Source organism: Siniperca chuatsi, linkage group LG7 (genome assembly GCF_020085105.1).
Source record: "Siniperca chuatsi isolate FFG_IHB_CAS linkage group LG7, ASM2008510v1, whole genome shotgun sequence".
NCBI lineage: Eukaryota > Metazoa > Chordata > Actinopteri > Centrarchiformes > Sinipercidae > Siniperca > Siniperca chuatsi.
The window spans coordinates 13,389,289-13,415,479 of NC_058048.1; the positions used below are offsets into that span (position 1 = coordinate 13,389,289).

Sequence of the window (26,191 nt, forward strand, 5' to 3'; positions counted from 1 at the left end):
TCACCTATCCTTTTGTAAAACTATGTTGAAACTTTAAAGTGCGTTGGGTTTCACCTCTAACCACACCAATCACTATTGCTGGGTGCTCTGTTGCACCTGTAACCACGCCCAACACTGATGTCACAGTATACTGACACACCCTGCAGTACACCTCTACATCACTGCGGACAGGTGAGAAGTTAAACCAGTGGAGGTCAGCAAAGACAAGATTTTCAATAGCTGTTAAATTGCTGTTTAAGTAAACAAACACTGTTTCAGCTAAAACAATAACTATAAAAACACAAAAGATATTTATATTGTTATGGTAGTTCATTTTCAGAGTCAGACATTTTTAACCAATCAAATTAAAGCTTTAAGAAAATAAAGGGAAGCGGGACATTGCTGTGAATTACTGGCTTTGTTCACTTTATCATAAATAATGTTTTTAATTGTTTATTGGATCCCCATTAGCTTCCTCTAATGCTGTCACTTAGGTCCACAAATACACAAATAACAGAGAATAATAAAAATAAACTAGATGTTAACAGTTAATTGCATAAAGAGATAATAACAAAAACAAAAGAAGACTTAAGGGATATGAAATGGCTTATAAAATATGATAAGAATAAGAGAGATGTTAAAACAAATTCATTAAATGATTGCAGATATTTTATGAATAATTGAAACACTATGTCATTAGATTTACTAAACATTTTTTATGTATGAGTATTACATCGATGAGCGGTAAAAACAAACCCTGCTTTAATTAAATGCTTCGACTGTCCTTTAATGTCAGTTTCACTTCACAGACCTGCAACACTTCATGTCTGTAGAACGAGAGTGAAATTCACACTTGTTCGCTCCTTGCCAGATGCCCTCTGCACCAACTTGGACCTGAGGTAAATATTTGCAGGGTGGGTTGCTCCGATCTGCTCTTACACACACATACATACTGTACATACACACACTGCGTGGATGGCTCGGTCATACACTGCTGCTGTCAGTTTGCACAGGGTTCAAAGATTATCCAGCCATGGCCTGCGTTTGCTTGTTATAGAGCGAGAGCACATGCTGCTGCTGCTGCTGCTGGTCCTGCTTTAATCTGTCAGGCCCGACTTTGTGATATATTAGTGGAGGCAACATAAAACCTAATACCTGTATGATATTTCTAAATAATTCAGTGGAAGATAATGCATCCAGACACATTAAATCAGTGATGTGTCCTGAATTGACCTTGTGTTGCTCAGTTGTCTTGTCAAACAACACCCATCTGCCACTACAAGTTAAAAACACACACACACAGTGAATTATTTACAAGTATTATTCAAACCATGTGTGATCCACTGGCGTATGCTGAGACACAATTTTTGGGCTCCTTAAAAATATTGTAGTCCTGAGATTCTGGTTCTTTGTAAGTGGTAAAGTAAAGGAGTCACCACATGATATGTAAGAGGAATTTGTTTCGGGTATCTCTTGACTGTGTTTAACCATTGGTCACGTTTTTTTTGTTAGCAAACAGTTGCCTATTTACACAACCATTATCATTCATTTGTCCACCTGATGAATTTAAGTCCAATATTCACATGTTTTAGCACTGTTTTTGGTCTCTACCAACTCCTGAGGGAAATATCTGGCTCATTAGCTGCTGAATGCTCCACTATGTTCACCAGCTAGTCTCAACTGTGTCTGTCTGCTGTTTGCTGCTGAGCAGGCTGAAAACAACCCTATGAGAGCAGTGAGAGTGAATCAAAACAATAGAGTTGCAGGCCAGACTGCTAAACAATGAGCTGAAACTCACTATAATGCTGCAGATTCAAGTTATAATTCTCTGTAGGTTCACAGTGTCGTTTGATACATTGCTATTGTAAAAATAAAGATAGCCACTTTAATTTTAACTATAAATTCTACAACTCTCCAAAGCACTCACCGAAATGAATGACATTACAGTTTCAAATTCAAAGTAAAAAATGATTTCACTGTGTCAAACATGGTCAATAAATTCATGCACGATACACTGTGCCCCATCCACAAAAATGGACCAAAACATGACGAGTGTGTGACATGTGAACAGTGCTCACTATTCTCATAGTCATTTGAGGTTCATTTGACCTCATTCAAATGCACATAACCTTTACTTCAAGGACAACAGAAAATGATCTACAGATAATTTAACAAGACTCAGTCGACAGCCATGCTAGCAGCTCTGTGAGGCTGTACTTGCACAGCGGTGCTTTAAACTATATACTAATGCTAGAATGGCAATATGCTCTCAATGGTAATGCTAACATGCCAATTTTTAGTAGTATAATGTTAACCATCCTAGTCTAGGGTGTTAGCATGCGAACATATAAGCACTAAACTAGGTACTAATGGGAATGTCATTACTTCTGTGGGTTCCAACCGACTGACTGATATTACAATCCCCAGAACTGGGGAGCTGCTAGCATGGCTGAAGATTTAACATGTGGCCATAAATAAGATATATAACTCATCATATACCAGGATATATCAGGAGCTCCTTCGTGCTACATGGCAGCATGTGCAGTCACTGATTTCTTTTATCTCAACGGGGAGTAAAAGCTGGGTGATTAATGCCTGTCTCAACTATGTTTCACCGCGTAGGATGCACCGTGTGAGGAATGAACAATACTTTAATCATGAGTGCGTCATCAGTTTGGAAAGACCCTGACAGATCCACCAAACATCTAAAAGTTATATATCATGACTGCGTTGTATTTTATTCAAGTTAAAAACCAATTCTGAATGCTAAAGAGGCTGAGCCTCCTAAGAGCGAAGTGATCCACTTCTCAGAGTTCATTAGAAGTTCACTCAAATTATGCAGAGTTCATTTTTGTATATAGCAATGTACAGTTGGATTTGGCTCCAATTCCCAAAACAGCCCAAAACTGTCAGCATTAAGTCTCAGAAATAACAACAAAACAAATAAAAGCTGTGATTTCCCTCCAATGCCACAGGGCTTGTAATTCATAACGTCCTCAATCTGCCATTAACTCCTTTTCTTGTTGGTCAAAATCATGGACCTGCAACCTCTTTCTTCTTTTATGGCTCAGAAATGCTGCAGTTACAAAGATTTCTGTTAAGATGGACAGAAATGACACGCCTTCATTTAATACAGGGAATAATGTAAAATGCAGTAAAGGACAATAAAGCGTACCAAAGTGAATCATCATTTTAGATTTATTATAGCTGAATGCAGCTGCCACAGTACTCGAACTGTCAATAATCGAGTGCTACTTTTCCACTAACTTTTCTCTGACCTTTACTCTGATCCGTCTTAGCCTCTACACCTGTTGCCAAGTTACAGATGGCTCAGAGGCTGTCAGCACCTCAGTAGGTATTTCATAAGATCTTGCTGTCCTCCTTGCACTCTCCTCAATATCCTCATAGTCATTTGACCTCATACAAATGCACATAACATTTACTTAGTTAAGAAAAGCAACACAAATAGGAGAATACAACACAAACAAGGACAACAGAAAATGATCTACAGATAACTTAACAAGACTGAGTCGACAGCCATGCTAGCAGCTCTGTGAGGCTGTACTTGCACAGCGGTGTTTTAAACTAAATACTAATGCTAGAATGGCAATATGCTCTCAATGGTAATGCTAACATGCTAATTTTTAGTAGTATAATGTTAACCATCCTAGTTTAGGTTGTTAGCATGCTAACATATAAGCACTAAACACAGAGTACTAATGGGAATGGGAATGTCATTACTTGGTATTTGGTCATAAACCAAAGTTTTGTCAAGACATTTCACTTAAAACAACAACACAACAAATGTGAACCTCATTGATCAGGTGAACGCCAAAGTCTTAATTAGTTTTAGTCCAAGTTGCTCATCCTTCTCTGTGAATGATTAAACTATTTATCCTCTGCAATGTCAGTTTCAGCCTCAACACACCATATTTGTAACTAACTTGGCTTCTATTTGAAGATGCAGGTGTTTGAGAAAAAAAAAAAAGTCCACACCAGAGAGTAAGAAAACTGATTTTATTAAAAAGTAAAATTAGACATCAGTCGGTGGTCAAGCTTTCCTCCCCATTCATTGTCTTATCACAAGGTTTACAGATGGCAGTGATGTCTGTCTGTCTGACCTGGGGATGCTCATCAGCTCAACACAAATCAAACAGGGAGAACTACAGTCTTTGTCCATAGCCTTTATTGGAAATTCTTTACATGTGAATCCTCCGAACCGGCCCAAACCCAGCTTTAGAGACTATAAATATATATATAAAAAAAATTAAGTGTAAAAGACTTTTGCAGTTCATCCAAGAACAAAGAAAGCATTTACAGTCAGGTCTCAACTTGAGAGGGGCAGTCACCTTTGTTTGTTCGTTGAAATGTCAAACAATTCTAACAGTGATTTTAACAATTGTTAATCATGTCAGAAACAAAGCCGAATTAAAACACAAATAATAATGGGGAGGCAAATGAAATCGGTAAAGTCTTGATGATAACAGCACTAGAGAAACACAGGAGAACAGCACAGCACAATACAGACAAAAGAGGGCAAACCAACCACTGCCATATCGCCACAAACTACAGGAACTTCAGCACATTCAAAAGGTTTTCATTTAGTGGGTGTTGTGTCTGATTCAAAAATTTCATTAAATTGCTGCAGCAGTTTTCCTGCCCGGTGTGTATTACAAAACACACCAGCACTATGAAGCTCCCCCTGTCCTTTGATGATCAGTGAGCGCACACAGCAGTGGGAGTCAGGTGTTACACCAGTCCAGCTAAAAGCGCTGCCACCAAGTACTTGGAAATTGCTAGGACAAAAGTATTCAAAGTGCAGGAGTAGAGCACCACCTGGTGGCTGAGCAAAGACATGCAGGGAAGAAGCTGTGTCACTAACTATTTAAATGAGCGACAGGGGCTTTAGGTGTTTATTATAAAATGTACAAGTGACTAATTCGACTATTTCTGCTGTGACAAAAATAAAACTCTGACATGTTCTCTGCATTGACTAGGAGAACCCTGGTTAAACCTTGCAATTTATTGGATGTGATTAAGATCTACAAACAAAGTTATCATTTACAATACCAAATAAAATGTGCAAAAAATATCAAATATTCAAAAATGGCCATTTTCTTAACAAACGTCACATTTGTTGTTTTAAACACTGTTTACAAATGTTTATGCACATAATTTCAATAAAGTATGGTCCTGCAGCTGCTGGCATAATAGGTGCACTTTACACAGGAGGAGTGCAAACTGACGGAGCATTGAGGTACCGGTTCTTTTAAAGTGGCAGGGCACTACAGAGGAGGAAAGGCTGGTCAGCTCTACACGCAAAGAACGAGACTTCAAGTCGGGTCCTTTTTTTGGAAAACATCGTGGCACCAAGAGCTGAGATGAAAGTTGTGTTTTAGCACTAAAATGACGTGACTACATGTGTGATCTGCAGCCTCGACCCAGCTTTTGACAATAAATCTGGGCTGGAAAGAAATACAAGTATCCTATCGTGTTTATCTATAGACTTGCATTTGACCAAAGACAAACTTGGTGTCAATATGCTTAGTGGTAAGAGCGATTTACAGGTGACAGGAACAAATCAGACTTCCCAGAGGGTTTCGGCTACACAGACTATCTCTTTAACAAGGAGGTACTTTTTGTCAGTGAAAACACCATGACTTGTCATAGGGTGGGTGGGACAAACATTTCACAGCTAGATTTACTTATCCTGAAACACCCCAGTAAAGTGATGGCTGGACTACGTGTGTCAGGAGTGAAGACAGACCTCTGATGACACTGTACTGGTGTTTAGGGAGCGCAAATGTAAAAACAAAGCAGTTCACAGGACAACATTATAAGTGAACACTTAACTGAGTGAGGTTGTCAACTTGGAACTAAAATTCAAATCAAAAGAGTTAAGAGCTATGAGGACCTCTCCATTATCGCCAATTTTTCTTTTCTTGGTTGAAAAACAAATAAACAAAAAAAAAAACACATCACCAATATTAAACTTGTTACAAATATAAATCACTTTTCTTTCGTCGTTTTTCAAAATATGAACAGATTCAATAACAAACAAAAAAAGTCCTTCTGAGGATTAAGTCCCGCTGGCTGTAGGAGGAGGACGAGATGGAGGGGCTCTTATCATTTTTAGAAGAGCGGGACAGAAATTTTAAAGCAAAGAGAGACGACAAAACAAAACAAAAAAGCACCCTGGACTTCATGAGCGTTTCTGTCTCTTGGAATGTCGCTGCTGGCTGGACCGGTCCTCGTCACTGCTCGCCCCCCCGGCGTCGCCCCGGCCCCCCCGCTGACGAGTTCTACGTGTGTCCCGCTCGCCATCACTATCTTGCTCCCTGTAATCCTTCTTGCCTGAGGTGGCAGAGGTCCGCTTACTTCTCCTCCTGCCATCATCATCATCATCATCATCATCCTCCTCCTCCTCCTCGTCGTCATCCTCCTCCTCACTCTCACTCTCCCCATCCCTCCGTCCCCGACCATTTCTGGCTTTCTTCCTGTTTGATTTGCCATTCTGCATCTTCTTCTTCGGTTCTTCTTCCTCTTCATCCTCCTCCTCCTCATCTTCTTCATCTTCTTCCTCGGATGTTGCAGGGGCTTGGCTGACGCGTTTGCGTGAGCGCCGGCGGAGGTAGCTGAGGCCAGGCAGCAACTTTTGGAGCAGCTCGGTGAACGTCTGCTCCGTCTTGACCATGCAGGAGAGCACGGTGCTGCCCTGCTGGTTGTACTCCTCTGCGTTGGAGAAGACTAGTTTCATGTCTTCTAGGAAGTCCTGGGCGTGACGATACGAGCCCTGGCTGAACTTTCCCAGCATTGTCTGGAAATCCATGGGCTGGGAGATGATGTCCAGGTAATCTTCAGCCTCCTCCGTGGACACAGGCTCCCTGTAAGAGGAGGGGACCATGAGATGAGGCCCACGTTAGACTATAGATTAGGGATCATAATTATTCATGTTGTCTAAAGATTCTCAGTCATTCAGGATATGTCGATGTACTACGACAAACACAACCGGACTCGCTTGTGCAGTTTGACTAACTAAGGAAGCCTCTAAGACGAGTGCTGCATTGTTTTCAAGAGTAAAGTAGAAAATAATTTATGATTTATTTATATTTGAGACCAACAACTGCAACATAATCACCTCTCAAAGATAATCTGGTAATATTGTTTCAGACTAAATAGCAATATATTAAGAGTTTAATTCAATACATCTTAATCTTTCTGTGATTCTCTTCTTAATGAGATTATACATTTTGTGTGATGCAAAACAAAAAGTGATGGCTTCCTAAAATGATCATTTTGGGTTTCTAACAATATGAGAAATGTGATTCAAACAAACAAATTATAAATATATAAATCACATTTTATGAGTGTAAACGTTTTACCCGTTTTACTCAGGTGGATCGTTTCCTCAGGCTGTGCAACCATCCTCTACTAGGATTAGCAGTTCATAAACCCAACCATGATTCTAACCCAAACCGTGTAAAAACTGGACAACAACAAAAGGATTTAGATATTTGAGCTCATTAGGGGTAGTGCATGGTGTATAGTGAGAAGCTCTAAACTTGATCTCTTACAACATGGGAAAAATTATTTTAGTCCAGAGGAGCATAAGCAGTCAGTCAACTGCTGCTCAAGAGCCAAAGACATGGCAGTTATATGCATACACTACTGGTTTCCACAGACAAGTGCCTTTCCCAGTGTAAAATATGCATACATGTTGTTGAACAGGTTCAGTTATCTCAGTTGTCTTACAGTTGACTCTGGTGGTTGGTGCTGCTCCAGGGCACTTAATGAACTGGATACTGACGGACAGATTATGTTCTTTGCTCACCTGAAAGGCCAGCTGTAGCGGAATTTTGTCAGCTTCTTGAGGATTTCTTCACATCTCTCCAGCTCCAGCACCTGCCTGCGCACTCCTGATTGGGAACTCTGTCTCACCTGCAGAAACAGTAATACAAAAGACAAAAGGTTTCAGAAATATAGATGAACTCCTGCCTTCACATGTTTCCTGCTTTACGTGTATTCTTTAATTCTTCTAAGAAGCAAGATGTATCTCCTCTGTGTGAGTGTCCTGGTGGTTTCTTACCAGTTCGTCAATGTCTGCAGGACTGTTGGGGCCAGTCCTCTGTTTGCTGCTCTGGCTACTTGAAGACGACTGCTTCTTGGATTTACTTTTTGAACTTTTCTGTCGCTGCTTATTTTTCTTCCTTGGTCTCACTGCAGAGAAGTAATGAGAGGTGATTAGGACAAGAAGAAGAAAGTAGAGGACAAGAAAAAAAAAAACACCCTGGTAGAATGGGGTGTAAGCACTAAAAAGGCATTCTGACAAAAAAAAAATGTCTACTGACTGAAAGCTTTACTATGTGCACCATGAGAGTAGTTAAAATTACAAATATGCCCCGTTTCTGCTTATAAAATTATTAATAGAGTAAAATTAATGCTAAATTGTTCATTATATTGTTATTTCAATTTGTACCAAACCCAGACACACACTAGAAATGAGAAAAATAATCAGTTCTTGTGTGCATTGCGCTCCTCTCTGGAATTATTCAGCATCGATGCATAAAACGTCTTAATCGCTCTCCTTGACATGCAGGCTTGAGCTGACAGAGGGGATCATCCTGCCACATACTCTGAGTGAAGCCAGAGTGAGACACAGCTTCAAAGCAAAAAAGGTCCAGACCAGAGCTGTGCTACATGACAACACACAGACAATAGAGACGGGGGAAGAGGACAGGGGCTGAAATTCCCCGGCAGCATTCCTCTCATTCCCAACCGTCAGCACCAAGGACCCCCCATTTTCCAAAACCAACTCAGGTCTTCAAATCGAATTATCCAAAAAGATAAGCTTTATATGTAAAATGACAATGATAACCAGGATAGAACATTTTGGCCATATTTATCGCCATCTGTTTATTGATGTGTGACACGTGCAGGGTCAAAACCCTCATGGTGAACTGCTGAAACCTGGACTTAATTTTCTCTCGCTGATACTCACAGCTGTGCCCCATGGCTTTGTAGTCATTCTCTTCTTCATCCTCTTCATCTTCCTCAGAGTCTTCCTCTTCAGACTCTTCCTCATCCTCTTCTTCATCTGTGTCTTGGTTATAGTTCCTGCAATGGAGAGGTTGCCAATCAAAAATCTTAACACCAATGATAAAGACAGAACTTGGTCTGTAGTTAGAGAAGAGGCAGGATTTACTATAGAGGATTTGTTAATTTAGGGGAAAATAAATCACATACACTTGATTCATATTAATGTGTCAAATAATATGTCAGAGGCTCACTAATACTAGAGCCAGAGTTCTGCTATTTTCCTTAAATTTTGGGGCTGGGGGATGCAGAATGACGGGAGAGGGGAAATAAGTACAGTCGTCTCCCTGGCTTCAATCAAACTTGAGTACAAATGCCACTTTAAGAATGCTGTGTTTTTGAAAACAAAAGACGAAAAGACACATTTGTACATCGGAAATAGGTAACATGTAAAAACAATTCATCCAGCGTCATTTGTGTCTACAGTCATTTTTAATTGGAGCAGTGGTTGCCATAACAATGAGAGTTGAATTCGTTTTTCATTTGTTGTTTTTACCTATGAAACCTTATTAGATGTGCGCACATAGATTGTCACTGTAAATGCTCCACTTTTTACTGTATGCACAGCACTCATTCTGTGAGAGAGATCACCTGTAATAATAACTGAAATATTTCCTTTTTAGTTGCAACAACCTACATGGAATAGCTAGTCATTAAAAAGGGAAAAATATGTTACTGCACACAAATTAAATGCTACTTCTAAATATCTAAGTGAGGAGACACTGACTCTATAGTTACCCTAATGTAGTACAACAGTTTATATGGACAATGAAGGACAATGACAAACCAAACAGTGTGAGTGGGACAGTTACCTTGAGCGGGAGCCACGTCTGGCCACAGTGGGCTGGCAGGCCGGGCACAGCCACTCTCCTTCAGGAATGCGGTACAGGGCCGGTCGCAGACAGAACAAGTGGAAGGCCTTGTTGCACTCATCACAGAGGATGAGTTTCTCATCGTCACCTGGAAGACATCAATATATATCATAGGACTGAGCTAAAGAAAGTATTTTTATGTAAATTTCCTGGTTTTACCTCAAATGTATTCAATGCTGCCACATTTTTGTTCTTCCTGTCTTAATATTTTCTGGTCTTCACTCCCTGAAAAGGCCAACAAACGTCTTGCACATTTTCCTGTGCAAGTAACCAAGTTTTTATCATCTTATCACTACAGGTTCACCTGTTGGCCTGCAGAGCTGCCAGTTCTGCATGTAGACCTTCCTGACACTACTAGTCTGTTCTGCACTGAACCTGCCGCGGCTGCCCTGTTTGGATCTGGGCTTATACTCCATCAGCTTCAGCACAAATAGGCTCTGCATAAGCACTAGACAGGGAGCAGAAGACCGTTGGGTAGTATTGTAGCACTGGTTCACTCAAACTGCAACTCAAAAGTCCAGCACACCTATTAGTAAGGACTGACTGTTGTACTGACAGTACAACTGTAAGGATGAAAAGAAGAAACCATATTTATCAGTTGTGGTGCTGTAATTCTATTTAGGTGATCTGAGATCATGTTAGTTTTTTTTTTTTTTTAACTGCATGTAAATACAGACAAAGAAAGCCATGTCACAACAAAAGTCTTTCTATGTCCATAAAGGAATAATTCCTAGAGCTAATTTCCTTTCTTTGAGACAGCAGTTGAAAACAGCTCTTACCTTTCCTGCGACAGACTTTGCAGCGAGCGTTCTCGGCAGACATGTCCCACTTTATGCAAGCGTCCAACATTCCCAGCAGGACGTGCATGCGGGAAAAAGACTGGGCCTCTCGGATAGCAGTCTTCCACTTCTCTACTGCTGTCGCTACCTAAGAGGGAAAGCCCAGAATTGTTTAAACTCAGCAGAACTTTACATGAAGAAAGAGTTCAACAATGGTAGCTCTATCGGTATACCAATCTTCAGTGTGTTTCATCAGCTTCTTTATTTTATTTTTTGTGTGCTCATAGCTGTTTCTTATTTATATATTATTACTGGTGCTTTGTCATTATTACATCTTACCTAGAATTATGACAATGATGACTTTAATTCTGCAAACCTTCCCAGCTAAAATTCCTATTTCAACATCCAGTGACTTTTTAATGGACCCTGTTACCTGTGCGACACATACTTAAAACTGAACACAAACATTGAAACTCTGTTCTCTTACCCTGGCTTCTTCTGCCAGTCTCTTCTCCTCGTCCACCTCTTCGGCCTTGCTGCTTTCTTCCCCTCCGTGCTTTTTCTTCTTTTTCTGCTTGGGGGCCATGAATCCCTGCAGAAACTTTTTGATTACGCAGGCCTGAATGGTGATGATGCACTCGCCAAACTCTTTCAAGCTCTCCATGTCTTTCAACTGTGAATAGAGGATGAAACAAACAAACTGTTATGAAGCACAATTACAAAGTTTTGTGCACAATACAGACATACTACATGAGTAATAAAAACACTTCACTGTATAATAAAACGGTAGGTGTTGCAAAAAATTACAATATAATAAAAACTTATTAAAGATTTATGATGGTGTTTAAGGTTTGTGTACATCATCAATACTTGTAAACACACAGGGGTAAAACAGTTTAACCCTTCACCTATATACAGCATGTGAATACACCTGTAATGTTGTTTTAATGGTCAAAAGAGATCAGATCGAGCCCTTAAAATGTAACCTAGTGTAACACTCAACATTTTACAGCCTCCGTGAGTACTAGTTTTTCTCCTGCATATGCTTTCCACATCTTTTTTTTTTTTTATAAAATCACCTCTCTGCATAATCAACACCACCACTCCCTCTTGAACAAATTTATGTTTCATGCCTACAGCCTGACAAGCATGTTTCAGGCGTTGACAGAAGTTTACGATAAGTTACATGATCACTCAATCAATCCCAAGATAAAGAAATGATCCATTTGTCAGTCCTCACTGAACATCAGTGTTGAAATTTCATGGTTACTAATATTGTATGTAGTCAGACAAACTAAGCACCTGATCTTCGATGTCTATGTTGTCATCCAGGTACCCCAGGCCCCCCTTCTGGAGTCGTGAGGATACTTCCTGTATGTCACTGCGCATGTATTTGAGCAGCTCTGCATAGCCATCACAGGTCCTGAGGCCCATTTTGCCCTTACGGGTCAAATGGATGGAGTGGAGGATGTCCTGGTATCTGAAACAGTGAAGAGACAGCTTTGTATTCAGCTTCAAAGTTACTCCATCACTGCTGCCTTGTTAAAAACAATATAGTATGCTATGGGAGACATTGTGTTGCTCGTCTTATCTCCTGGAGCAGTTGTCTTATTCTCTCTCTTTTTTTTTTTTTTTTTTACAACTAGCATTGTACATACTTTCTTGTAGGTGCTCTGGTGGTTCTGTATTCAATTTATTTTCATTCTAAACTTTTCCATAACCTACAAGTTTGCTGCTGTTGCTGTTAGTTCCAACACAATAAAGGCTAATTTCAAAATAAAGGCATTTCTGGATCACTCCAACAGATCCCTAAAAGCTGGTAAAACCAGGCAATGCTTTAGCAGCGCAGAAGGACTGGATGGTTTCATGTTTGTTAAAGCCATTATCTCTAATAATGAGAGTGCACGCACCTGCTTTGTATCTTCGCCTTCAGTTCACTCTCTCGAACCCCCTGAGGATGAAGACTTTCCACTAGTTCCTCCAGCTCAGCTGGGTTGTCACATATGAACCTGTATTCAGAGTCAGAAAAATTTGAATTTAAGATTGAGTTCATCCTTTTCTTTTTACACAATCAAATGAAAGAGAAGACAGACAGAAAGAAAGAAACAAAAAAAAAAAGCTCTTACCAGAGGTTCTGTCCCTGCTTGGGAACAGTAGTTTCTATACAGATGTCTGCTGCTGCTACCTGCTGGGCTCCCTCACTAATAGCACCATCTATGCTGCCATCATCCTTTTCAGCTCCTACAACATAAACAGTAATTAATCATCTAAAGCATATATAAAAAAGCAAATGTCAAAGCAAAAAAAATGACCAATTACATCCATACACAAACTGCACACCAAGCAAGGCATACATTTGAAAAAGGGTTGCAGAGAACCATTTTGTAGTTGACACCAATAGGATATCGGCCAATATTCTTTTTTTTTTTTCTTTTTCTTTTTTTTACATTTTGATGAGGATAACTTTAGGTAGTGTACCTTGTGAATCATGAGTAGCGGCTGACCCACCATCCTCTTCCTCTTCCACCTCAGGCTCAGCTGGTTTGTCCTCAGGTGGAGGGGTGAAGCTGTAGTCTATGCTTTCATGCACCCAACCTTTCTCAATGTACAGACCAGGAACCACGTCAGAGAAAAGCCAGTATCTGAACAAAAACATCAAGCAAACCATGGTTATAATTTACTTAAGTTATAAAAAGAATTTACATTCATCAGAGTGTAATCTTTCATCGCATGTGTGCAGCACTAACCTGTTATGATTTCTGTCGGTACCCAGTGGGGTCCTGCGCATGACGAGTCTGGCCTTGGTTATACCATCCTGAAAGGCCTTTTCTGTAGCAGCCCTTTGTTTACGCATCCGCTCCTCTTCAGCCTCCTTCTCCATTCGCTCTATGGAGGAATAATAGAGCAACAAATAAGAGTGAGGTATATTGATTTAAAAATCATTAAGTAATTAACGATAAACTGTCTGGCTTTGCTCTAAATGACACACATTACTACAAGATCTCAATGGTGTGAAGTACTGAGAGAACAAAACCAAAATTGGTGTGTCACACGATGGTACATACGCAATTAAGCTTGTTTTTTGGTTGTTGTTTTTTTTTTTTACCTTTGTTCTGTCTGTCCATCTCCTCCTTCTCCTTCTTGGCCTGCATGGCCATCAGCCGCCGGCTCTTCACTGAGCTGATCATGTCATCTGGCTCCGGCTCTGGCTCCACCTTTACTTCTTTTTTGATCTCTTTCTTAGCACCTGCCTCTTTCTTTTTCTCACCTTTGAGCCCAGGGGGGAAAAAAATAAAAATAAATAAATATATATCAATTTTTATTTGTATTTACATTTGGGGGGATATTAATAAAAGACTAATGAAAGGTTGAAAGAAGATTTTCCTCTTTCTCGCATTTTGACAATAGGTAATAGACAATGGAAAGAAGTGGAAATCACAGTATTAAATCTTCAATCATTTAATTCACTCCTATATTAAAAATTGCAGGTAGAGCTTTCTGGTGTTCACCGCCTACCTTTGCCCTCCATCTCCTTTCGCTTCTTCTTCTCTTCCTTCTTGCGGTCATTGACCTCTTTCAGCATTGCCAGACGCTCCTTCCACAGCTCAGCTGACCGTTGCTGCTTTGCATCAACGTGGTCTTCGACCGAGTACGTCATGAGTATGCGGTGGCACAGTGCCACCAGCAGGCTGACCTTCTCCTCGGGGCTCAGCTCAAACACCTCGATTGTCTCAAGCTTGTCCAAGAACTCACTGGTCACCACATCATCAAAGCCCCCCAGCCCCCCTGAGTCCTCCGAGCCCTGGCCGCTCTCCTCACCGTGAGCGTCACATGGTCGCAGGCACAACCGAGCCAGCTCTGACACCGAGTGCATGGTAAGAGGGATCTCAGATAAGGGCATATCGAGCTCACTGTAGCCTTCTGCCAGCTCATCCTGCAGCAGCGTCTGAAGCAGCACCACCAGCACACGGTTCAGGTAGAGGAAGCCGGACCGCTCCCCAGCCAGTGCTTCCATCAGAGCCACTGCTGTGATGGGATACTGGTCATCCGGCATCAGCAGCCCTGCATAGCAGTGAAGGAATTCCACGACCATAGCCACATCACCAAACAGGGTGTTGGGCAACCCCTCGGGCATGTCTACAAGCTTGAACGTCGGCAGGGTCTTGCCACCTTCGATCTCCTGGTCCTCGTATCTGCGCGATTGTTCGCGGCGGACCAGCATCTCCTTCTCACGTCTCTCCTTGGCCTTTTCTCGCAGTTTCTCTTTGAGTTCCTCGCGCCTTTTCTTCATCTCTTCCTGCTTTTCCTCTTCGCTCATGGCCGCCCACCGCTTCTTTTGCTCCAGTAGCTCCCATCGTTTCTGCACCAGCTCCTTGAGCTCCTCTGGCAGTCGGCCCCGATCATCTGGGGACAAGGTCTTCGCAGCCTTGGAGATGAGAGAGGAAAGGGAGTTTTTTTTATCTTCTTTGCCCTTGTTCTCCTTATAGTAACGAAGGAGATGGAGAGCCATAGGGTGCAGTGGCTTCCCCAGTTTAGGCGTACCCATGCCAGTACTACGGGCTCTCTTCTTAGGGCTCCCAGCAGGGGTGCTCTTAGCTAGATGCAGCAGAGTCATCTGCTTCATCTTCGGTGTCTTAGCACCTGCTTTGCCTTCCTTTTTAGAAGCTTTGAGGACGTTGAGCTTCTTATCGCCGCTCTTTCCAGTTTTCTTTCCTTCTTTCTTGTCCCCCGACTTTCTGCTTGATTTTGGAGTGGAGGGAGCCGAGCCTTTGCCTTCTCCTTTCTTTGGAGTTCCTGAGTTCTTTACCTTGAGTGGGGAGCCATTCATTTTTATTTTCTGAAATAAAGACAACATGAGCCCATTAAGCAAAGCTTTGACTTTTAAGGGATACCCCATAATCATCAAGTAAGATCTTAATGGAGACGTGATAATGTGCACACAAGCCAGCTAACCTGCATGTGGCCCCAAATGGTCGGACTAAGGGGCATGCCTAAAGAGTCTTTCTTCTTTTTCCTTTTCTTCTCTCCCTTCTCATTTCCTGAATCCTCTCCTGGTGTGTCAGAGGTCTTGAGCTTCTTGCTAGGTTTACCCTCTGGAGATGTCAAGCTCTTACGCTTTGCGGATGGATTCTCTGCTAAAAACTTTAAAATAAACAAAGGAGCATGAGCCAAGAACAAGCAACTGTCTTAAAATCAAGTAATATGCAAAAGATTACCATGAGTAAATTACCTTGTGAGGATCAAGAAGAAAGTCACTGAATTTGCTTGGCAGGTTAAATTTTTTCACCAGTTCATCTTCAACCACCCAGGGAGCACTCTCTCCCATGCCCAGCCTCAGAGCATAGTGCCTGATGAAGTAGCGCATGATCTCCTTGGTCGGAGGGCGCTCCGTTCTGTAAAGACTGTCTACTGGGACATCACTGATCACCTATGAGAGAAGTCATTGGGGAAGATTCAGTTTCAAATTCTTTATATAAATAAATAATAATATAAAAATAAAATAAACATGCTAAGTCTGTGTAGACCTCAAAAGATCATGGACCACACATGGAATTTTGAGACACCAGTTGAATAAGGCTACCAAAAAACATTAGTTGTAGCACAGAAAAAGAGAAGAGCAATATATTGTCATTAGTTTCAAGAAGGAAAAGAAGTTTATACACGTTTTGTTGACAGCTGATAAAAGGATACAAACCTTATCCTCATTAATGAGCTTCACGTCGTACTTATGAGGAAGGAATTTGGGCATCACCCATTTCTTCTTCTCTTCCTTCATGGCAGTGGGAAGTTTCCTTGGTGAACGTCGTGCTCTGTCACCTGACAGGAAGTGAAACAATATCATGTGAGAAAAAAATACTAAAAAACTTTCCCCAAACACTTCACTTTCCACTTTTTTCTGTACAAGTGGAAACTGGGAACATTTTATCTAAGCAAAACCCAGTTATTCTGGGTCTCATTTACCAAACAATACAACCAAATACAATACAAAAAACAAGTCAATAAAAAAAATAAAATAGGCACATTGATAATCATTCTATGGCAAGTTTTATCAATGCTACATGACTGCACTTTCTCTGTGCTTCAAAACTCTGTGTGTTTATGCACTGATTGGTACTCACTAAGACTCTCCCTCCTGTTCTCCTCCTCTCTGGGAAGAGGTTCCTTCCTCTGGTTCTCCTGACTTGCATTCTCCTTGTCGCTGGATGGAGAGTCACAGGCACCTTCAAGCTTCTTCTCCCCTGTCTCGCCCTCTGGGTTTTCTAGGGGGTGGATCTTCACCACCTTTGCTCGCAAACTTTTTTCCTTCCCCACCTGAAGTGAAAAAAAGTCTTGTGAGCATCTCAGAATACACCAAGAGGGAGTTTTCAATTAAACACTTGCTTACCACTGCACTACCACTGAGGATGGGTATCATTTCGATTTTACATTAATGCTAAGTCATATTAGACAGACTTCATTGCATTAAAATACTTTTGTGCAGTGATTGCAATTTTTTAATGCCTCTTAAAAAAGTAACCAAAACCAACTTCTGCCTAAGAGGCAGAGTATTAATCTAAAAAGTTTGATATACTTTGGTAAATGGTCAGCATGTAAGTATTTGTTACAAATACAACACCACTTGTATGGTCCTCTAAAGACAATATTTATCATAAGATCCAAATGCAAAGTTAGATAACAGCCAACATAACAAACAAGTTTAGAAATGTAAGAAGTCAAACTGACCAGGAAGTCACACTCTTCATCCACAGCATACTTGGTGAGGATTTCCACCCAGGCCATTTCAACCAGCTTGTCTAAAGACACTGTGTTGTGGTGGACCATCTCCAGGACCGGCTTCTCAAACCACTGGGGATACTCCTCCTGAAGCCTGCACACAGAAAATGGTCAGTTAGTACAAAAAAAGTTATATATGAATATAAAGTATAATGTAGTTTGTGTCTTGCTTCTATTCACAATATGCTCCACTTTTTTCAGCATACAGTGAGACACTGTTTTTATTGTCCTGACAGAATTTAAAAACATGCTCAGCAACTAAGGGTGATGCCACATCAGACATACAATTAATTTGTTCATCAGTGTGATGCACTATTTTCATGACATGATTTCTTTTACACTGTTTGGATTTCTGCAAAGCATTCACGGCAGGTACCACCGCATTACATAACAGGACACCAAAGGGCTGAGAGTGACCAGTAGAGGGAGTAAAATCTCTTGGCTGATAGAATTAGACAAAACTTATATACACCCTTAGATCCTGAGTGACTTGAGCTCTGGGCAGCTGAGCACTGCTCTGCCCTGTCTTTGCTGTGACATCTCTTTGGGCCACATATATAGTTTGGTTCACCTTCCTCTTGCTGACAGCACATATACAGGCAGTATATGCACACCTGGTTGGTGGAAGCGGACTGAAAAAGATTAGTTGAACTATTCTAAAAAATAAAAAAATATGTATAAATAAAAAATAAAAAATGTTCTTCCCTTTTGCAAATCAGGATATGGGAACTCTCACCAGGCCATTTCGGATTCAAGGATGACTCAATCACACACCCTCTAAATAGAATGAGAGGAGGAGCACCAGATTTACCCAATCATAGCAAAGCAGCAAGCCTTGTGACCTTCACAGGGAGAGTACACTCCTTACTGATACTACTGAGCCTCTGTAGAGAGGCTAATCTGTATTTTTGGGCAAGTGCATCTAGTGGTACATACATTTAGAAATCAAAAAGAACCAAGGCTTTTCTGGACATCTGAATGCAAAGCACTGCCATCTACTAAACTGTACCTGTGTATCCTTCACAGAACTTATACAACAGCCTATATAAAATCTGTATATGCCGTGGAGTGTAATCCGGAAAGAGTGGACTAATAGCTCTTATTCACTAGTTGAATGGAATCGCAAACCCGCACACACAAAAAACTTTGGATGTGATACTAACAATTCTGTGACTTCTTGTTCCTCCTCCCATGCTTCTTTGTGTGTGAGCTGGCTGCTTCCAGTGCTCTTGCATGTCCAGATGCGCTCGTCATACCTCTGCAAGCGTGCCTCATACTCTCTGTAGACATTTTGTCAAGGAAATTACAATATCCACATGCTAACAGTTCCTCCTTGTTAAGCCATTTGCTCACTAATTACAAGTAAGACATACATGCTCCGTTGTTGACAAATTAGTGTCAGTAATTTAAAGGTGGAGGCTAGGGGGCACCCAGCATACACAGACATCATTTCATAACAAAACCTAAATGCATGGTGATAATGGGTGTAATTAACAATGTAAAACTGGTAAAGAATAATGATGGTGGGGGAAGCTGGAAAAGACTCCTGGCTACCTAAGATGAACAGAAGTGCTGTGGGAAAAGTAAACACTTCTATGGATAGTTGATGGGAGTAAAAAGTTTGACTGTGCTACGCCTGATGATTGTAAAAGCCACAACAGTAAAGTGAAGGGCACTTCCTATGCTAATTCTCAGTGTTATAGACGGAACAGTGTGGAAAGGTAGACGAGAGGCCCGTGCTTCACATAGCTTTTCTAAAAGCAGTGATGATAGATTTCGATGTTAAAGATAGATACAAACAGTCAAGTGAATAACACAGCTATGTCACTGCAGGAATGAAAATCTACTACATCTTGTAATAACTTAGGAAGCCATAGTAAGATCTAAGGACCACTTTTAGCATTACGTGTGTCACGTTATGAGTTGTCATAACTGGCTTCATAATCTTGCTGACAGTTGACCGCTGACGCTTAAAGTTTTCATATAAACACCAAACCAAGTGGGTAAAGTTACCTAACTATTATAACAGAACCAAACTATGTACCCATAAATGTTGTCTTAAATCAGTAGACCGTTCTCAGTCAGCTGTTGTCCTCTCTTGGCAAACTTCAAAAAACACAAATGTACCGGTAGCTAAGGCTAGCTAACTCTAAAGAGGCTTGCTAACCTTAACAGCTAACTACACAACCGAGCAACATCTTCAGCCTGTGGAAGCAGACGACGGGCTATTGTGACATAATGGGATACCTAACGTTAGCAGCCCGCTGGCTAACCCTGCTAGCATTAGTAGCTGACAGCGGGGCCGTAAAAGCTGAAAGTTAAAGGACGTATTTTAGCAGCTCTCTGCAATTAACTACGCATGTAAATTGAGGAATGTGGCATAAAAATCTTATCTTTTAGCTATCTTAGTGAAATAGCCAGCTAGCTTAGCTACAATGAGTTGATTAGCAACGCAGAACATTAGCTAGCTACGTAGCAAGCTTGTCATCCAGTGTAAACTGTGTGCATGCGGGGAAAATCTAAATGGCGTGAAAATGTCAGGTAGCTAACATCAAATTAGGTACTTTAACCATCTTAACAGTCCTGTACATGTGGCTGTGTGGACATCACTTTAGCCAGGTAGACAAAGCCAGTTATGCAGCATGCCGGCTGGCTCGATAAGTGGAGACTGAGCATCAGCATCATGTTAAAGGATACTCTTTGTTCCTGAAGGCCTCCTTGGTGTGCTCGATGATGTAGACCTCCTCTCCCGGGCCTGGTGGCTCGGCTAGCGGCTTAGCCAGTGGGTAAGGTTTCCGGCCTAAAAGCGGTGCCATTTCAAATCCACAGATGGCACGGGTCCCAAAGGGAGAATTAAATGTTCTAGCAACAAACTAGCGCAATAATATACAATAATATGTCCTTAGCATGTATCCAAGTGTCCCGAAATATCTTAGCACGTCTCACGTTACCGCCGGCAGGCCCGGCACTCAACGTGTAGCAGCTAGCTGACTAGCTAGTAGGCTGGATTGCTATCTCGTTGCAAAACAATAACAGTGCGCTTCTTGTCAGCCGTCTCATCGCATCCTTCTTCTCTCCTCTCGCAGCGGTGCCATGCTGGTTTTACGCAGTGTCTTAGATGTAAAACAGGTTGCCAGACTTGTTTCTCTGTATAGTTAGTAAACTTTTAGCTCCTCCGGATGAACATGCAAGGATGCAAACCACACCGAAATCAAACTCGCGGCAATAGCGAAAGCTCAGTTCAGCGGGAGGTCTGGCGCGCTGTAACAATCCCAAGTCTTTGCAAACTAGGCCTGTTCTCGTTTAATCAATTGTATTCGCTGCATATTCGTCCTGTCGGAGCTTCTTGTAATCAGATAACAGTGTTAGCAAGTGTTACGAAAAAGTAACCAGGATCAATCAAGAGGTTAATTCCTTTTCGAAATGGCGGGAGTTTCTAGTCCACCGGCACAATTCCGTACACCGTCAGTACTCCGTTTCCCCGGCAGCAACCGGCGTCGCATGCACGTTCCGCCCTCTCTCGGCGTTCATTGGCTCCCCCAGTGAGGCGCCCTCATGAATTGGTCTGATGCAGTCTCTCATTGGCTGATATGACCTGTCTATTGTCAATCTAGAACAGGCCCTTCAAATAAACCACGCCCACATAGAATATACATTTAGAGACTAAAGGTCAGCTGATGACAATAGAGATTATTTAAATCATTTATACTAAAACACATTTTAATATTTTGATAATGTATTTGTTGAAAACTGATGTGGCATTCAATCCTGATGAATTATCTAATTAATTTCTGAACCCATTGTCTAGGCTCCATTTTGAACAGGTCTGATTAAACAATAGGGCCTGCCTTCATTATGCAGCAATGTGATTGCCATAAGCTATTATGATGAATAAATACCAACCTTGCAGCACCAATGAATTGAAATGGAAATAAAAAGTAGCATTTATTATGGTTTACAACATCTTGGGTTATAAACATGGGCAAATTATATTATAAATATTAAAAAAGCATTTAATTCTTGCATGTGATAAGCCAAAATAAGATCTGTTCCAGAAACGGCATCGTATTTAAAACAAAATGGCACATCTAAACATCAATCTGCATAAAGCTACACATTTAACACCTTTTCAAAATGGCCTGTAAACCTCAAAATAAAGCAATAGAATATGGAAACATGCAAAAGTAAAGTTCAACTGCATAAAGAGTAAATCAGAAACAGTTAGTTGCCAGGAAACTAGACATTTACAGCATGTGAATTGAAATGCACACTGCCTGTTACAGCAGTGACTTGCCACACAAAGTCTGGAAAATCCTCTCCATTCATTTCAGAAATCACTTAAAACAGCAAGACTTTAAATACCTTTAAAAGTAAACAAAGATTTTGCAGTAAATACTTTTTTTTTTTTGTCATTTGCTGAAATGTAATATTTGCGTAAATATGCCAGAATAGAATAACTTTGAAAGCTTAGCTAATTTGACTGAGAACAGGTATCGTGTGCATTTTAACAAAATTATTATAAATAAGCTATCTCAGAACAGTATTTTCTCCTGTGCAAATCTTCTTTAAAGGTGGTGCTCCTGATTCATCCAATTCCTCCTGTTGAATAAAAAGGAACATATTAAATAGGTTACTTGGTATTACTCACATGGTTAGAAACAATTCTAGTTTAAATTTACAACAGACCCCAGCGATATGAATGAAATTATTTTTAATCAAGGAAAATGTTTTGGTCTTCCTTGAACCCATTTAGTCAGATAATGAACCTGTGTGTCTTGGGTGCTCCGTCTGACAGTTCCTGATGAAAGAAGGTCCTCCTTGATGAGAGTAGGAGGCTCATCAGCCCCCTCCTGTCCTGAATGAACTGGCTCTGCATTCACAAGGAAGAGTGGAATTATATCCTCATTAATGCAGGAATACAGAGACAGGACACAACTAGGTGATGTCATTTGTCATTATTTATAAATGTTATCACTGATCAAATACAGAGTGAGGATGAACAGAGCTGTGGTTCCTTGTTGTATAGCTCTAGGATAGCATTTTATTCACAAATATAGCATCTATTGTGTGTACCTTTTTTTTTATTATGGGAATAATGTGTAAAATGTGTTTCAGAGAGCCATCCACATACCATCCACACTCTCCTGGCCCAGCATTGGTGGCTGCGAGTCTTCAGTTCGGAGGCTGGAGGTATGTGGAGGGCTGACCTGCTGCGAGCTGGAGGTGCTGCTGCTGTTATCCATTTTAGGCTGGTAAACGTCCGACAGAAAGCTCTGGTTGCTGTTTTCATCTGAGGCGGAGAGCACAGGAGTTGTTCTGAGCATCAGGTCACAGCTTCAACTCTTAAAACATGTCTTTTTTTGTTGTTGTTTTTTTACATACACACATCATCATGCTTGCAAGGGCTCCTGTATTTCATTAGAAACAGCCACAAAACTCACCAGTGAAATCCAGTAAAGAGTTGGTGTTTTCCAGGACGTCCTTCAGTCCTCTAACCTCTCCACCTGTGGATTTGGTGCGATATATCTGATAGCAAAGAGGGGATTGTCAAATTAGACAGCTTATTCATAAGGTAGAATCGTTACAGTAAATCCTTGACAGCAATAGTGAATTTTTGACATGGCAGAGGCCCCCCACCTGCTTTGTTTCTGTTACTGGCACCCACTTGAATATGCGTAAGGATGTGTCTCCAACTGTCACCCATTTCTTCTCCCTGGGGATGAAATTAGCTTTACTAATTGTGGTAAGGAGCTCACTGTATGTCTACACAACACTACAGCATCTGCTTTAATAGCATTCATCTGCAACAAGACAGACAACATACATGCTCGTGTCTTCTCTGTCCACAGCAGAGATGACAGCTAATCAAATATGTTATTATGCTCACTGATAGCCACCGTGTACGAGTGTAGAAATCATGAGAATAGGTGTTCATTAATTTCAGTGTAATGTGACAACAGGACAGTCGTGTATATTGCAGCGCGCCGCATGTGAGGCTGTAGCCATATTGACAGCTCTCGGCGGAAAAAAACTCAGCTAGCCCCGCCTCGCCTGTCAATCCGGGGCATTGATTGGTCAGCAGCTCCGACAATCATCTAACTTTTCCGACTGAAGTTTGTTGAGCGACGCAGCAGATATCAGGCTACAGTCTACTAATACATTCCCCTCCATATTGTTCCCCAGACAGCCTACATACCATTTGCGCACTTTCTCGATGGCTGCCAGGACCTTTTTAATGTCATCTTTAGCCCGACTTCGGGTCTCAGCGCGGCCTGATCGTCCCGACATCTTGATGCTGTTATGATTCATCTACAGATGCATCTGAAAACTTCAAGACCAAGCCCCAGTCCTCCTTTACAGTGGTAATCTCGCGAGACTTCATCATCGTGTTTTTTTTTCCTCCTCTCTTTTTTTGGCTTCATCCTCCTCAGTATGCTCATAGTGTATGTACTGTAATGATGGGCGGGACTCATTTGGTGTTATTTATTTATTTTTTCATTATATATATATATATATTCATCTGGGCTGACTTGGAAGTTTCTGTTTACAGTGATTGAAAGTAGCATTTACTCTGCACAAGTACAATTTTGAAGTATTTCTCCTTTACTTGAGTATTTCCATTTTATGCTACTTTATGCTTCTACTCCACAACAACTCAGCAATATTGTACTTTTTGCTCAACTATATTTATGTGTAGTTTTTAGTTACTCTCCAGATTAAGATTGCACATAAGGTTATAGTGCTGCTAAAGATAAAACCAGTGGTTCTCAACCTTTTTGGCTTGTGGCCTCGTACAAAAAAGCAGCATCTGGCTGGGGCCCCTTGTCCCATTTCAGATGTCTATTGTTAGCAGTTCCTCCAAAGAATGATTTCCCCTCTAAACTTCTCAGGTGGTTTCATTCAAATAATTGTTTGCGGTATTTTTATTTTATTTTTTGAGGTTCAAGAAATAAACACAGATTTGAGTTACAGATTTTTGTTCTTTCCTACCCCATTAATCATCTCACGCCCACACCAGATTTATCTTGTGACTCTTTGGAGGGGCGGGATCCACTGGACTAAAATACCAAACTGTATATAGTTAAAACAAACTCCACCTCGACCAGCTACAACAGTCAAATGCTTCTTACACAATGATGCAACAGTATTAATCTAATAATGTGACATATGATAATATGTCTGTTCAAGAATGAGTACTTTTACTTTTTATATTTTAAGTACATTTAGTACTTCTGTGCTTTTACTTAAGTGGGATTTCAGATGCAGGACATTTAGTTGTAATGGACTATTTTTTTATCTGTTTTATTGTGAATTATATTTTTGTGCACTGGAGTAAAAACATCCAGCTGGTCCTCCTGTTTTCTTTGCTAATCCATCTATTTTTTTGTATTTTTGTGAAAGTGAAAAACTGGATTTGCCCTTGCTACTGTGTGTATTTAGACAGAAGATTATTTAAGTTAAATGTGCTCTAGTTTTGACTTGTGCTGTTTGACCAACAGATGGTAGCCTTGAGTCATGCAGTGCAAACAGGCTCCTCGTTTGCCTGAGACTGAGAGCAAAGGTTGAGTCTGTTACAGTTTAGATTTTTTTAATTATAGGAATGATCACTGACAGGAAATGATCCTTTGCTTGCCGATATCCTCCGAGGGGAGTACAAGAGCAGGGTCAGCTCTCTGTAACCAGCTACTACCCACTCAAAACTCACAAAACTGATCAGAGTTTTGGGCTTATTGGCAAAATGCGATAGACATTACAATTTATTCAAACTTCTAAGGGTTCCTGTTGGCTTTATTGGCCACATACTGATTACAATATATTAAATTAAATTGATTTAAACCTTCTCCGCATCATATTACTATGAGATTGTCAGAGCACAAGGGCAATGATTGTGACATTTACCATTAAATTGTTGCTGCCTATAACAGCAAGCATAATTTCAACAACTATGATAAATGCAATCTCTACATCTAGTGTGTTTTTCTTTGTCTTAATTTACGTCTGCAATATCATAAACAGTAGAAGTAGTTTTTCAAGCACCATGTAAATCATGTGAGACTGAATACTATTGTGGACTTATATGTTTGATAAGACTGCTGGTGTAGTTTATATATATATTTAATTTTTTTGGACAAGGCTAGAAAATTAAAATCATGACTGATGCTGTGGGCGGGCCCTGCTGCAGCTCCAGCCAGTGGCTGACAACACTGGGAGGAGTCAGTGACGGTTGCCAGAGAAAATACTCAAATGACAGCGACGCTTAACAGCATGAACGGTGTCCTCATACCAACAGCAGAAGCTTGTACATGTTTCTCTGAGGACACTGTGAGTATGAGGGTCAGAGCTGAGTGCTATGAAGATTAGGTTCTGTAAATGTACCGCAATTTGTTGCACATATCGCTTCTGGCTTTTGTGAATGTCGTCTTGTCCTCATTAAGAAAAAGTAGATTAGCAATAATTTAGGTAAAATTCAACATGCATCATATTGCTCTTTTAAACAGTTCAAAATAAAGGGAAAACGTCACCTGTCCTCTTGAGACACTAGAGCTATGATTCATATTGTTAAACATGTAAGCATTGCACCGAGTTGCAAAGAGCTTCCATTACAGGCTTAAAGCGTACAGAACAAAAAGCACTACAGCTTTTAATTTACATAGAACGTTAGTAGATAGGGGCTTTATTTTGAAAAGTGAAAGC

General features: G+C 40.8%; 2 protein-coding genes across 3 annotated transcripts; both read right to left on the minus strand.

Moving 5' to 3' along the window:
• Positions 1-3,981: 3,981 nt before the first annotated feature.
• baz1b (bromodomain adjacent to zinc finger domain, 1B) lies at positions 3,982-21,039 on the minus strand. Its single transcript, XM_044201939.1, has 21 exons — positions 20,195-21,039; positions 18,661-18,777; positions 17,447-17,591; positions 16,843-17,035; positions 16,419-16,540; positions 15,954-16,151; positions 15,677-15,865; positions 14,240-15,560; positions 13,830-13,991; positions 13,471-13,609; positions 13,202-13,365; positions 12,850-12,964; positions 12,634-12,732; positions 12,026-12,203; positions 11,211-11,396; positions 10,724-10,871; positions 9,885-10,032; positions 8,978-9,093; positions 8,066-8,196; positions 7,811-7,917; positions 3,982-6,863 (listed from the first exon to the last, which is right to left on the minus strand). The coding sequence occupies exons 1-21, from the start codon at positions 20,311-20,313 to the stop codon at positions 6,182-6,184; spliced, it is 4,779 nt and encodes a 1,592-aa protein (XP_044057874.1). The 5' UTR covers positions 20,314-21,039; the 3' UTR covers positions 3,982-6,181.
• A 378-nt stretch (positions 21,040-21,417) lies between these two features.
• bcl7bb (BAF chromatin remodeling complex subunit BCL7B b) lies at positions 21,418-23,861 on the minus strand. 2 transcript variants are annotated; one of them, XM_044201940.1, is made up of 6 exons: positions 23,694-23,861; positions 23,135-23,210; positions 22,939-23,023; positions 22,629-22,787; positions 22,264-22,367; positions 21,418-22,096 (listed from the first exon to the last, which is right to left on the minus strand). In XM_044201940.1, exons 1-6 carry the CDS (start codon positions 23,804-23,806, stop codon positions 22,025-22,027), a joined length of 609 nt encoding a protein of 202 aa, XP_044057875.1. In that variant the 5' UTR covers positions 23,807-23,861; the 3' UTR covers positions 21,418-22,024. The 2 variants fall into 2 exon arrangements, with proteins under 2 accessions (XP_044057875.1, XP_044057876.1); XM_044201941.1 differs by lacking the exon at positions 23,694-23,861 and adding an exon at positions 23,322-23,493.
• Positions 23,862-26,191: the final 2,330 nt, after the last annotated feature.

Excerpts from the sequence above, each read along its gene's own strand:
- bcl7bb (XM_044201940.1), bottom strand. The coding sequence starts at position 23,806 with ATGAATCATAACAGCATCAAGATGTCGGGACGATCAGGCCGCGCTGAG. Across the intron at positions 23,024-23,134 it reads CAGTAACAGAAACAAAGCAG|ATATATCGCACCAAATCCAC; the intron begins GTGGGGGGCCTC and ends CTTTGCTATCAG. Across the intron at positions 22,097-22,263 it reads GGAGCACCCAAGACACACAG|GAGGAATTGGATGAATCAGG; the intron begins GTTCATTATCTG and ends TTTATTCAACAG.
- baz1b (XM_044201939.1), bottom strand. The coding sequence starts at position 20,313 with ATGGCACCGCTTTTAGGCCGGAAACCTTACCCACTGGCTAAGCCGCTA. Across the intron at positions 12,204-12,633 it reads AAGGCGAAGATACAAAGCAG|ATACCAGGACATCCTCCACT; the intron begins GTGCGTGCACTC and ends TCACTGTTTCAG. Across the intron at positions 8,197-8,977 it reads CAAAGCCATGGGGCACAGCT|TGAGACCAAGGAAGAAAAAT; the intron begins GTGAGTATCAGC and ends ACTTCTCTGCAG.